Here is a 14,331-nt window from a genome sequence, read left to right on the forward strand (position 1 = left end):
TACATTCCTATATACTAGATTTAACAGTATATGCTATGTTTTATATCTTATATAAACTTAAATTTGTAAAATGTTGTGCTTAGAAAGTTTGCCATCTTTTTTTCATGATGAATTCATGATGACAGTGAATTGTTGTTTGTGCAATGATTCATTGAATCTTTCTTCTGTGTGTTCAGTGTAATCCAGTGATGATCGATGCTAAAGAGGTGTCAGCAGCGCACCGTGCTCGATACTTCTGGGGAAACTTACCTGGAATGAGCAGGTACGACAGCACCTAACATCCACAAGTAAACATGATCATTGCTAACAGTTAGGGGTTTGAGATTTAAACAAACCAGTAACCCTTAGTTTTACTCTCAGGCCTCTGTCTGCTATGGTGAATGATAAGCTTGACCTGCAGGACTGTCTGGAACATGGACGCACAGCTAAGGTGTGTGTGAGCATTTTGAAAGTTTATTGTACCTGAGAAATCATAAACGCAATTTAAAGGAAAACACCACAGTTTTTTAATATTTTACTATGTTTTTACCTCAACTTAGACTAATTAATACATCCCTATCATTTTTTAATGCCTACACTTAATCTTTGTACAGCGCGTCGTAAATGTGTTAGCATTTAGCCTAGCCCCATTCATTCCTTAGGATCCAAACAGGGATGAATTTAGAAGCCACCAATGACATGAGTAGTTACACAAGTGGCACAAAATTAAATGTGGTGATTTTTTAAGCAGATAAAAAATGAAAACTATGTTGTATGGCGGAAGAGCACTTAGTTTGCAGCACTTGGGCCTTGGCGCGCAGTAACATCATCCAATATTACTGCAGTGCTGCAAACTAAGTGCTCTTCCACCATATAATATAGTTCTTATTTTTTATTTGCTATATGTATTTATTGTATTTTTGGGTGTCATTCTGACTACAAAGTTGTTAAAATTGCACAGAAAAACACGACAAATTGTGGTTGGTTGCTTTGGGAGTTTTTGACCAAAATAAGTTGAAAGTGGATCAGACTTAAGCACAGGGTCGGGAGTCTTGCGTTGTAAGATTAGGTTTGTGGATATAAAAACATTACAGTGATTTACTCACGTACTGGGTTTGTTTTTATTTTGTAGTTTGGTAAAGTGCGAACCATCACAACTCGCTCAAACTCTATAAAACAGGGGAAAGACCAGCATTTCCCTGTCTACATGAACAACAAGGAGGATATCCTGTGGTGTACAGAGATGGAGAGGTGAGACTTACAGAAACTATTTTCTCTCTTAGGTGCCGTTTACACAACGTTTTCAACCGTGACCGGAAACGTTTTTATGCGGTTTGACTGTTTAATAACACACAACTGCGTTTTGGGGTCCTGAAAACGCAAACTTTTAATGACGGGTTTCAAAGTGTGCGTTTTTGATAATGATGCCTTGTCGTTTCTGTGTAAACTACGTAAACGTGAATCTTTGATAATGGTGACATCATGCGCATGTGTTCATTTAGTCTACAGGTATGTGCAGGTATAAGTAAAACAACAATGGTGGCCTACAGGAATGCTGAGTTTATTAAACAGTTTAAAAATTTTGGGAGTTTTATAGTCCAGGGTTACTTGTTGTAATAAACCCATAGATGTGTGTAATAAAGGCTAGATGTCTTGCCCGCGCTGCTGGCCAATTGAGTGGAAGTCCGCATTTTGCGGCCATTTGAAAATTGGTAGAAAATTGAACAAGTTATGGTCGTTTAAAAGTACCTGCACCATTAAAACTCAATGCTACGAGTGAGCGAGCTGCCTGTGGTAAGATGGCCGCCAGGTGATGACGTTAGAGACTCCGCCGTAACACATCTAGCCTTTATTATACATATCTATGAATAAACCTACCTCATTGTTCGTCGACGTGTAGTGTTTCTTAACAAAGTAACATTGCCATCTACTGGCCCGGCACCTTCATACAGCATAAAGATTTGTGTAAACTCTGATCTTTTTGACAGCATTGTCGTGTGTACGTAAAAAATTTCAATAACGCAAAGGAAAACCGTTTCCATTTTTAACTGCATAAGGTAGCGTGCACACCAAAGCTTTTACGGCGGAATATGTTTTCTGTTGTTTTTCAAAAAAGCCAGCAGCTGGCAGTTTTTTTACTCGCTGAAAGCCGAAAGTTGAAAAATATTCAACTTTGGATAAAAAGCTCAGCTCGTCAAGGGGTCGCACGCCAGACGCACAGCTCAGCGCCGCGTCTAGGACAACTCGGAGGTATCGTACACCGAAAGTACACATTAAATAGCGCGAGCTTAGTCAGATAGCATCTACTTCAAAATGCAAAATATACGTTAGCAGCCAATGTTAGTCGTTAATGATTTAGGCCAAATATGATGTTATTTAATGTTAAACTATGTGAGTGGTGCGACAGGGATTTGAGCAACTTCCTGAGTCGTAGCTGGGCGCCGCGGACAGGCACCACCGGTCGGCGCCAGTGTGCATATACTCGTAGAAAACAATGTGTTCAAGTTTTTTAGAAAGGCGCTGCGCGTCCGGTGTGCAACCCCCTTCAATGTCAGCTCTTACACGGACGTCCAATCAAAAGCTTTGGTGTACACACCTCCTAATGGTTGTGTAAATGTAACTTTTTAGTCTTTTAGTCTGCTGTTTGGGTTGTATATATGTATATTCTGTATGTATTTATGTACTGCATAATATATATAAATGTGATATTTTTTCTAATGTTACTCATACATCATGGTAGTATTTGTTTTATAGTACTTTTAGAGAATGGGAACCAAAAATTTGCTAAGATATGGAGTATAAAAATTCTGAATATTTTTCTTAACTCTTTCCTGCCAATGACGAGTTTTTACGGCAATCCATGTTTCCGCTATTATCCACTTGGTGGCGCTTGAAGCATCCACTGATCCCAAAACAGTTAAAACTCTGTGTATGTTTTGATCATCATCTCCAACAAAGTCCTTTATAAAAATGCAATTATTTTAGCTTTTTGTTCAAAGTGTGGTATTTTTGTGAAACCTATTTCTATTTGAGAGGTGAGAAAAAGAGAAGATAGCATGAAACTTTTTTGTTGTTTTAAAGGGTCTGTTCTTTCATTTGATATATTATTTGTGTATATATTTTTTTTTAAATCTGCAAGGCTTTTTTAAAATGCTGGCAGGGAAAGAGCTAAAAGTAGGCTTTATGCAAAATACCTTTTTTTCTGATTTTGGTGCATAATGTTTTCTGGTTATATAAAATCCACTTTGTGTGTTACAGAGTTTTTGGCTTCCCCGTCCATTACACTGACGTGTCTAACATGAGCCGTCTTGCCAGGCAAAGGCTTCTGGGAAGGTCATGGAGCGTTCCCGTCATACGGCACCTCTTTGCCCCGCTGAAGGAATACTTTGCCTGCGTCTGAAACTCCGCCCACCAAGCAAAGTGACGGCTTCCCTCTCCTTCCTTATCTGCGTATTCAATAAGCTCCGCCCTCTCGTGTTCGTTTTGCTGGTGGCCTGTGAATGGCTGGTGCTATTTAACTCACTAGACAGCCGCATTTCAGATATTTATTTTAAAACGTAATCGAGTCCAGATCTTTTTTTGTATTTTATTGTCTGTGGTTTTAGATTAAGGTCATGTTCCAGCTGTGACAACTCTCCCTCTCACACAAAACTGACAAGAGACATTGTGCGATTTGGAGTGTATGTTTATCAGATGGAGTGTGCAAAGCGGTCGGTGAAAATATAGAGCACAAACTGCTGGGTAGGAACAGTCAGACGCTCTCTGAATACTAAATAGTGGAACCACATAAGCCGTCTTGGACCCTAAATCAAGTGTTACACAATGTTCTAACCAGGTGCGACAGCTTTTATACATCGAGTCATTTTTTAATTCTCACAAAAAAACGCAATGCTGCTGCGAAAGTCAAAACCATAGCCAATCAGATTGACGCAGCAGTACGTGAAAAATATTACACTTTGCATCAAGACCTATTAATTTCCATAAATTTCATGACAGTTATCCCCCAAATTCTCTTTACTGTAGTGTGGGCAAAAGTACATCATGTTTGTTGTGTTGCCTTAAATTGGTGCTTTAATTGGTAAATAAATAATTTTAAAATAATTAATTTTTTTTATATAGTTATTTTGTTATAGTCATACTGTTTTAAGGACCGTTCATACTTTAACAATAACGTTATATATATATAGATAGATAATTATTTTAGTGTCCACTTCACCTGACGATAACGAAAACGTTTTATTGATTTACTATTCGCGTCTTTCCCTTGGCATTGACTAATATTGTAGATTTACTTTAATAATGAGTTTCATGTATCTCTATTTTGTGTAATCTATCATCTTATCTACTTGTGTAGTTCATGTGGTAGAATAAAAACATTAAGTAGTCAATTTTACGAGATAACCGAGTTAAATTTGCGTTACATTTTAGCAGCCTAATATAACTTTTAAATATCGTATTTTTTATCGTTAGGGTATAGTTATTCTTTTTAATTTAGAACGATTTGTAAAACTATTGTAATCGTCTATAGTGTAAACAGCCTTTTAAGGTCGAAGTATGGTCCATTTTTTACTCGTACGCGAGGATCCTCGTACAGTGCACGTGACGCAATTTTCATCATCAGAAAAATGCGCGTGTACGGCCAGATTTAAAAAAACAACATGCGTACATTGTACGCATGCGTCAAACGTCTGTGTACATGTATGAGTTAACTATGCTTTGCAAGGCTGTGCGTTCGACCGTGCGTGTACGTTTGCGAACACGTAAAAACAGACTATACTGTTTTATAACAATACAGTGATGACAATATAATGAAGCCTTAAAAATAATTGACAATAATGAAATGACAAAAAAGGATTTTTGGGGACTTGTCACTTTTTGTGTTTAATAGTCATGAAAATAATGCAGTTAAAATGCAAAATTAATTGCAATAGTCCTTGACTTGATGTAAAAAAAAAAAAACTTAGATGTGATAGCTGGTGTCGTACCTGGTTAGGATATAGTGTGTCTGGAACATGTACGCAAACATTGATTTTCACATACAAACACATACAGACACAAACTTCCTGTGAGAGAGAAGCTGTGCTTGAATCAACAATACACTGTTTACAGTAAATATACTCTTTTACGGTACTACTACTGGTTACTACGGTAACTGTTCATTCACTCAACTTAACTATGGTGCTGTCTCTCTCGCTCTCTCTCTCTCAGCAATATCAACACAATGCACAGCCATATACGAGGCCTTTAATGCTGGGATCCTATAGGGCACATATAGTGAGAGAGCTATGTTACACAACACACACACACTTTGTTACACTCCCAAACACATCTCACAATGCGAACTTAAAGGTGAAGTGTGTAATGTTTTTTTTATGTTTAAGCTGCAATCTGTAACTTTTGGCCCTCTGTCGCCATCTCTGTTTGAAGTATACAATTGCAGTTATTTCTTTATTTGAGTGAGTTGAAGTGACATTACTCAGACCAACAGCTCAGATTATGTGTCCAATTACAGTATGAGCAAAAAAGTTACAGATTACAGCTTTAAAATCTGTTAAGCTGTAAGAAACGAAATCGATACGTTTGATTGTTCGGAAAAGTGTAAACACTGTGGCTCTGTGGTGCTATCAAAACATTGCTTTGTTTGTTCGCACATCCCGACCAGTTGAAACCAGCTACACTGACCCAACCGATTATGTGAATGTGGGGTGGGAACTGCCTGTTTATTCGAGCAATGGCAGGCGGGGGAGTGTTCAGGAAAAACCTCCTCGAAAACGTAATTTTCGCAATTGTGTTCGAAGCATCTAGTGGGAGAGAATTACACACGTCACCTTGAAACTTAATTTTCTTCCTCTCTTGTCATGTCTGCTGTCGTCTCTGATGCAATATCTCCAGCAGATAGACGCCAAATCAAACCTTCCACAGATAGATACAGGTGGAATTATTTCCAGTGGATCTTGCCGTTTTTACGGAATGCTTTTCCATATACCACCACGTTTACTGTACATTATTGTGGGTGTTTGTGTGTGTGTTCAGTCAGGTATCAGGGATGTTGTGTAGTTTTTGACCCTGCATGTGTTTCTACTGTTGGTGCAGTAAATCAATGGTGCCGCTGAATTTCCATGGTGCAGCTTCATGGTGCTTTGTTTCCGTTTCCTGATTGTGTACCGCATTCGGTTGGGTTTATCTTTCTCGCTGAACTGTGAAAAGGGCCGTCCGCACTGACTTTAAATTATATGTTGGTGACTTGAGGTAGCAACAGGGAATAAAATATTTTGGAATTTGCTTTCTTTACATTAGAATCGAATCGGCCGTGCCACATGGGACGTTAAATTGGGATGGTAAACTTGTTTGGTAAAATTGTCTTTTATTATAACCTATAGAAGGACGATTAACAAAAAAAAAATTAATTGTTGACGAACGTAATGCTTTGTGTTTGGTGTAGACGCAGCATAATGGGGTGTACACACCAAATGCGAATTCAACGATTTGCGCAAGTAGTTTACATACAAAGTCAATGCAAAGAAGCAAATAGATGCTAATTCGCGCATATAGCACGCGATAACACGTGCTATTCGCTTCAAATATGTCTTTGCGCAAGTTGAAAATATTCAACTCAAGCGAAAAATTTGCATGACACGAAGTTAAATCCCGTGAGTAAACTAGAGCGAGGAACGTGATACTTTACATTTGTTGTGAATGAAGCATAATGGGGTGTACACACCAAACGTGAATTCAACGATTTGCGCAAGTATTTTACGTACAAAGTCAATGCAAAGACGCAAATAGATGCGAACTCGCACATGACGATGAGAATGAAGAGAATTGGGTGGTGCGATTGCCACAAAAAAACACGTGCTATTCGCCTCAAATGTGTGTTTGCGGAAGTTAAAAATATTCAACTCAAGCAAGAAATTAGCATGACACGAAGTTAAATCCCACGAGTAATCTAGAGCATGATACTTCACATTTGTTGTGTACGCAATATAATGCGGCTTACACAACAAACACGAATTCAACGATTTGCGCAAGTAGATTACATAAAGAGTCAATGCAAAGACGCAAATAGATGCGAACTTGCGCGTGGCGATGCGAATTAAGCAAATTGGGTGGTGCGATTGCCGCAATTTGCCTCAAATGTGTCTTTGCGCAAGTTAAAAATATTCAACTCAAGCTAAAAAATTGCATGACAAGAAGTTAAATCCCGTGAGTAATTTAGAGCGAGGAACATGATACTTCACATTTGTTGTGTACGCAGTATAATGCAGCGTACACATCAAACGTGAATTCAATGATTTGCACAAGTAGATTACATAGAAAGTGAATGCAAAGATGCAAATAGATGCGAACTCGCACATGGTGATGCGAATGAAGTGAATTGGGTTGTGCGATTTTCGTGAAAACACATGCAATTCGCCTTAAACATGTCTTTGCGCAAGTTGAAAATATTCAACTCAAGCTAAAAAAAATAGAATGACACGAAGTTAAATCCGGGGAGTAATCTAGAGCAAAGAACATGATATACTTCACATTTGTTATTCAGAGTACACACCAAATGCAAATTCAACAATTTGCGCAAGTAGATTACATACAAAGTCAATGCAAAGACGCAAATAGATGGAAACTCGCGCATGGCCACAAATGAAGCAAATTGGGTGGTGCAATTGCAGTGAAAACACATGTTATTTGCCTCAAATGTGTCTTTGCGCAAGTTAAAAATATTCAACTCAAGCGAAAAATTTGCATGACAGGAAGTTAAATCCTGTGAGTAATCTAGAGCGAGGAACATGACACTTCACTTTTGTAATGCGGCGTACACACCAAATGCGAATTCAACGATTTGCGCAAGTAGATTACATACAAAGTCAATGCAAAGACGCAAATAGATGCGAACTCACGCGTGGCGATGCAAATAAAGCGAATTTGGTGATGCGATTGCTGTGAAAACACGTGATATTCGCCTTAAATGTGTCTTTGCGCAAGTTAAAAAATATTCAACTCAAGGAAGGTCAAGCATTTGCATGACACGAAGTTAAATCCCGTGAGTAATCTAGAGCGAGGAACGTGATATAATGTGGCGTACACACCAAACGCGAATTCAACGATTTGCATAAGTAGATTACAAACAAAGTCAATGCAAAGACGCAAATAGACGCAAACTCGAATTGGGCAGTGCGATTGCAGCAAAAACGCGTGCTATTGACCTCAAACATATTGAAAGTTATGTTGAAAATATTCAAATTAAATAAAATTCTTTTTTCCAATTTTACCAATTTGTTTCAAAAATTGTATTCATTTGAATTTTTTATCAAACAAATATGTTATATTTCCTTAAAAAAAAAAAAACCATGAATTACAGTTTTGAATCCTGTTTGCTACCTCATTTCAAATTCATTATAAATGGTGCACAACCCAGTAAAAATGCAATGCTGCCATTGGGATGCCATCAGTGTGGACGCCCTTTAGGATCAGACCGTTTTCTGGACCACATGCTAATGCTACACACTGACTAGCGCTATGAATCCATCATTCTGTGGTTGTGGGTTTTGATAGTCTAATATATTCTGTGCTCCTCGCTCAGGATTCTGGGAAAGTGGCCCATCTGTGTGATGTCGAACGCTGGTCACATGGTGCTACCAGAATTCCTCACCACTGCGGTGAGCGTGGCCTACAGTATTTTGGTGTGAAATTTCACATTTGGATTACACACAAACTGGATTACTGTACATTTCTACTATCAGTGCTGTTTAATAATCTAAAGTAAACAGGACTCTGGTGCTGACAGAGATGGTCATTCTTCAAAATCGAGGAATTTTGTATGAATTCGCTTTTATTTAATTGGCCCTCGTTCGAGGGGAGAGTTTATAAAGACCACATATACACCAGATAAGGAAGCAAGTACGGTTTTTGCTTTATCATTGCTTCGATATATTCAAGTTCAAGTTCATTTTATTTGTTAAGCGCTTTAAAAAAGGTTGGAACCTACCAAAGTGCTGTACATAGTCAGGCATACAGTAAAAACATACTAGTAAGGCATAGAACTTAAAACACGCGACAACACAAATTAACAGGCAGGATATATATCCAGCTCATTAAAGTCGCAGAGTTTTCTTTACCAGGATTCAGAGCTGAATGGTTATATTACAGTGGATGAGATGTTGAAATAGCTTTTGGTCCACAGATTGCAGTAAAATTTATTTGTCATTTAATGGTTAACGAACATTTAGGATGTTTAAATTTGAAATGCATTATATTACAATAATATAGACATGTGTCATAAACGGTGTTTCACTTCTGCAGACGATCCCAGATTGCTTTTGTATCGGTGCACGATATTCACATGATTTGCACCATAGGCTGTCATTTGGAGTCAGGTGTACAACCAAATAAAAACATCCATCATTGCTTAAACATGTTTTGTTGAGAAACAATTTAGTCGATAACCGGTGTTTTAAATGCAGGATGTTTTCTTGTTTCGCAGAATCTTTGTGCTGGGTCGAACCGCTCGTAGCCTTAGAGTCTGTTTGTGTTTGTTTGGTGAAGGTTTTGGTGAATCCTGTAATGCAACGTGAGGTTTGATTGTTAATAGTCAAGACTTCGGTGGTAGATAAATTGTACATAGATAAGTTTGCCTCTTTTTTAGCATTTTATTACGTATTTTGTGGTGTTTTCAAATTCATTTAAAGTAATTCTGGCGTGATTTTTGGCTAGTGTATGATTAAATGCATGGCTGTTAATAAAAGGTTGGGGTCAAAGGCGGAGCTTTGAGCCAGTGATGTCATAGGGTGTGTCCGTGAACTCATCGACCACAGAATTCTATTTATGAACTGTCGAAGATTGACAAGTGATGAATTTGAGAGCTAACCAATAACCTGTTGTCAGCTTTAAAGGAGGCGGGGTTATGCGTGAGGTTATCTTTAAACGAGTCGTTGAAGTGAAGGCGTTTCAAAAAGGTGCTATACAATTTATTCTTAAATAATTCATAAGAAAAGAATGAAGTGAAACTATATCGTAAGGAATTTAGATTCGACTGGTCTTGACGATGACTGTTTTTATGTTGTGTAGTCTTGAAAAAGCACTATTATTTTACTCTTTTATGAATATATTAACAAATGCATTTTAACTTTGTATTGATAAAATGTAAAAGTAAAAAAAGAATAAAAATGTACAGAATCATGTGTTTAGCCTAGACATTACTGTAGTATGTGCCTCTCCGTAAAAATTCATACTGTATTCATATCCTTCCTTCGAGTCATGTCGGAATGATCGTATTTACGAGATGAGCGCGTGTGAACGCCACCACAACGCCATAATTAATATTCAGAAAATGCTGGATTTTTTTAAAAGACCAAATTTGCTGAATTATGGGTGTGTTCATTGAATAATCACTATAAATGTTGACGTTTGTCATCATTCTTTGTACCAGTACAAGAATCTTATAAGTCACACTTAATGTGCTCTTCATTTTGTTGCATTATCAATAAAAATGATATTAAAACATGAAATTGTCAACGCACCAAAAGGTTATTCTGACCAAAATCACTCAAACGCGCGCCATACATCGTAACTACGACTTCCGGCCTTGCAACTTCCCAGGAGGTTGAAATACTGAACACTGTTACGTAACTGCTTGAAATTGATGGCAAAACTACATTACCCAGCATTCCTTTCTACAAACTCCCTCCATGTACTCTTGCTACAGTCAGACTGTAATGTTTTTTTATATATATGATTGTTGTTGCATCAATATTTATTGCCTACAGCCTCGTCCATTTTAGTGTCACTGGGGTCTCTATTTCTCACTTGTACACTTAAACCCAATCTCAATTTTCTTTATCACACATTTTCTCTCTCTCTCATTCAGTGTGACTGTAGTTCTGTTGTATTTTGATGGTCTTTAGGGTGTAAAGTAGCAACTCCTTCCATTACTCTCTCTGTACGCAGTGAAAGGCGAAGAAGCTGAAAATATGGCTTCTTTCCTGTGCACTTGTGCTGGGGAACACTTGAAATAAACGTACTGTTTTCGTGCTAAACATAATTCTAGTCCTGTCTTTCTTGTGATGACACTGAACATTTAATGAAACTAAAATAACTAAGGTAAAAGGAAAATGTAATTTAATCTGCAAAGATAAAGGGAAAATATTAACAAGGTCATATCAGGTATATTTCTATCTTGTACTGTTCTGTTCAGAGATCCGAGATTTTCCATTTATCTTCACATGTTTTGTATTAAGGAGACCTTAGGCTGTATTTGATATATTGAACCTTTACAGTTTTTCTATTTGGTTTCTCATATTGCACCTCCTTCATGTTTTGTGATGTTATAGATAAATTAACTGTTAAATATTTATGCTGTTTTCAGTTTTTAAACAAATATATTATTTAAGTAAATTACAAGCATTAAAAGTATAATTAAAACATAACAAGGGACTAGTCCAGTACCCATTAAAAACCCATACTGGGCCCTGGTAAATAACGTGGGCTTCATTAGGTGGGGGCAATATAATGTGTGTTGCACAGCTGGGCCCCACATAAACCCCACTCAAATTCATGTGGGCTAACCCAAGTGGGGCCATAGTGGAACCCATGGACAAACCCATATAGGACCCACATGGGCCCCACCTTGCAATGTTGGCTTGCCTGGGACTGTACATGTGACATGTCTTGAGTTTCGTTTCTTATGAACAGGTAATTCCACTTTGACTGTCATCGTAATTCACCAGTTAACATGTGGAATACTGTGATTATAGTTTGGATCATTTGTTTCGTGGATGGTAAATATGACGCTTTTTTAAAAACTAACATCAGAGATTGAGGTGTTCTTTACACTTTAGCTTAAATAAGGATGCAGCTGTATATTCACAGATAAAGTCTATCTAGGTAGACCGTAACAATAACTTTTTTTCTCTCATTTAAAGGAAAAATTATTAACGAGTGCCGTCTGGTTCTTCACGCGCTGACCACGGCCGTGTTTCAGCTTTATCTGGCGCTGTTACACCTGCGCCGTGCCATGCAACACTACGTCAAAGGTTATTGGGTTTTTTTACGTCTTTTACTAATCGGTGAACTGAAGGATTATTGTAACGACGAAGAGCGCAGGATGTACAAATGTACTTGTCCCATCAAGATCTGCGTTTATTTTCTCGAGAGTTTGTGCTTATTTTGTGAATTTTTCATGCACTTGCTGGCAGTGTTTTCGACACTCTGTGTCGGTTTACGTCACGTCCTACTGGGGGCGCGGTTTCTCCTGCTGTCCACGGCACGCTGCCTGCAACAGTGGCTGCTGGCCTATTTTTTTAAAGGGGAGTTGGAGGAATGGCAGAAAAAACAGAAGATGCAGAAAGATGAAATACAGAAGGAAGGAGAACAGGTGGAGGGATTTCTTGCTGGCAGTGTTTCGACACTCTGTGTCGGTTTACGTCACGTCCTACAGGGGGCGCTGTTTCTCCTGCTGTCCACGATGCGCTGGCTGCAACAGTGGCTGCTGGACTATCTTTTAACAGGGGAGTTGGAGGAATGGCAGAAAAAACAGAAGATGCAGATAGATGAAATACAGAAGGAAATAGAACGGGTGGAGGGATTTCTGTCTGAATACTGTCAGGATGCAATTACTTCACTAAAGCCACCGAAGAGAAATATCCCAGATAATACGGTACCAAACAACCACATACGGTAAAAAAGAAATTTCTCTGGCCAAAAATATGTTTAAAATATATGCTAAATAAATTTTTTAGAATGTAAAGCCCTAATTAAATATATTATGGAATTATATTATATTTTAACCTTCAACATATATTTCAAAATGTATTTCAAGGGCAAGCAAATACATTTCTAATTTTACAATCCATATGCAAGGAATTCTTGGCTCAAACATATGTTAAATATATGCTAAAGTTAATTATATAAGTATATTTTGAAGTTGAAATAATATTTAATTATTACCTATTCAAACCTGTTATTTTTAAAAGTTTTTTTTTACTGTTTTGTAAACGTAAAAATTTTTCTTTTAATGCGACGTAAATATATATCCCTGGTTTGAAATATATATTGATGACTAATTATATATTTTAAATGCTTCAAAATATATTTATTTTAAAATCTAAATCCTAAATTCTAAATATACAAAAAATGCATTGGTGAAAAATATATTACAAAATATATTTTAGCAAAAATATTTTTTGGCCATTTTATGTATATTTAAAAATAATTTTTGGCCAAAGAAATTTATTTTTTGCTGTATGGGACACTTTTTACAGAAAATATATTGTTATGGCCTGTAACATTTTGTGAACAATGACAATGAATACCAAATAATATATCTAAGTATTTAAAGGGATAGTTCACTTTAAAATGAAAATTATGTCATCATTTACTCACCCTCATGTTGTTCTAAACCTGTATGAATTTCTTTTTTCTGATGAACACAAAAGAAGATATTTTGAAAAATGATGGTTAACACACAGCAGTAAGTGTTCATAGACTTCCATAGTAGGAATAAAAAATATGATGGAATTTATTGGGTACCGTCAACTGTGTGCTTACCATCATTTCTCAAAATATTTTCTTCATCATTTATCACAATACTTCCAAAATATTTTTTTCCCACTATGGAAGTCTATGGTCACTATCTGCTGTGTGTTTACCATAATTTCTCAAAATATCTTCTTTTGTGTTCATCAGCTAAAAAAATTCATACAGGTTTAGAACAACATGAGGATGAGAAAATGATGACAGAATTTTCATTTTAAAGTGAACTGTCCCTTTAAAGTATAACTATTTTTTTGCAGTTATAGATGGTTTCATCGGACGCACGTGATACACGTCTGGATCCGAACCTTACTTCCGGTTTCGTTTTTTTTAATGGTCTGACTAGTTGCTAAACTGATCTCTTGAACAAATGCCTCATCGAAAATAACAAATGTTTTGGTTTCCTACGTAATCTATGTGTTGTTTTGTTTGCTTGTTATATAAATAAACTATGTTTAAAGAATTTGTTGTTATTTATTATTAGCGGAGTTTACCGGAAGTTACGTGCGGACCGCGACAGCGGCTTGTTTATGTTGTTACCGCTGAAACGGTCTATATGACCCATATGATTTGCTCCAATATTTGTTACCAACAGCCTCTTCCATCATTGTATTCCTATTTCTTACAATGCACACTTGAACACAATACATGACCCTGCCTATATGAAAACCCAGCTAAAGTCATTTTTTGTGATTTAGTGTATAAAATCATCCTATATAATTAACTTTACATGGTATCCTTATATCCAATCTTTTTAAATTGACTTTCTTTAGATTTGATTGTACTACTTGGGAAAAAACAATGACATTTGTCATTTAGCAGACGCTT

General features: G+C 37.0%; 2 protein-coding genes across 2 annotated transcripts in view; both read left to right on the forward strand.

Annotated features, from left to right (window-relative positions):
• The window catches only part of dnmt3aa (DNA (cytosine-5-)-methyltransferase 3 alpha a), a 66,288-nt gene extending 55,274 nt beyond the window's left edge, over positions 1–11,014 (forward strand). The window contains exons 20-24 of the mRNA XM_073811382.1: positions 177–262; positions 361–430; positions 1,112–1,230; positions 3,238–8,912; positions 9,065–11,014. Of these exons, the coding sequence (XP_073667483.1) occupies positions 177–262; positions 361–430; positions 1,112–1,230; positions 3,238–3,379 (417 nt within the window). The 3' untranslated portion in view covers positions 3,380–8,912; positions 9,065–11,014. The remainder of the gene's footprint in view (positions 1–176; positions 263–360; positions 431–1,111; positions 1,231–3,237; positions 8,913–9,064) is intronic.
• Positions 11,015–11,130: 116 nt separating this feature from the next.
• On the forward strand, positions 11,131–14,272 carry LOC135738377 (uncharacterized). Its single transcript, XM_065256398.2, has 2 exons — positions 11,131–11,750; positions 11,895–14,272. Exons 1-2 carry the CDS (start codon positions 11,705–11,707, stop codon positions 12,650–12,652), a joined length of 804 nt encoding a protein of 267 aa, XP_065112470.1. The 5' UTR covers positions 11,131–11,704; the 3' UTR covers positions 12,653–14,272.
• The last annotated feature ends 59 nt before the right edge of the window (positions 14,273–14,331 follow it).

The sequence above is a fragment of the Paramisgurnus dabryanus genome, chromosome 12, assembly GCF_030506205.2.
Source record: "Paramisgurnus dabryanus chromosome 12, PD_genome_1.1, whole genome shotgun sequence".
Lineage (NCBI taxonomy): Eukaryota > Metazoa > Chordata > Actinopteri > Cypriniformes > Cobitidae > Paramisgurnus > Paramisgurnus dabryanus.

Excerpts from the sequence above, each read along its gene's own strand:
- LOC135738377 (XM_065256398.2), top strand. The coding sequence starts at position 11,705 with ATGTGGAATACTGTGATTATAGTTTGGATCATTTGTTTCGTGGATG. Across the intron at positions 11,751-11,894 it reads GATCATTTGTTTCGTGGATG|GAAAAATTATTAACGAGTGC; the intron begins GTAAATATGACG and ends TCTCATTTAAAG.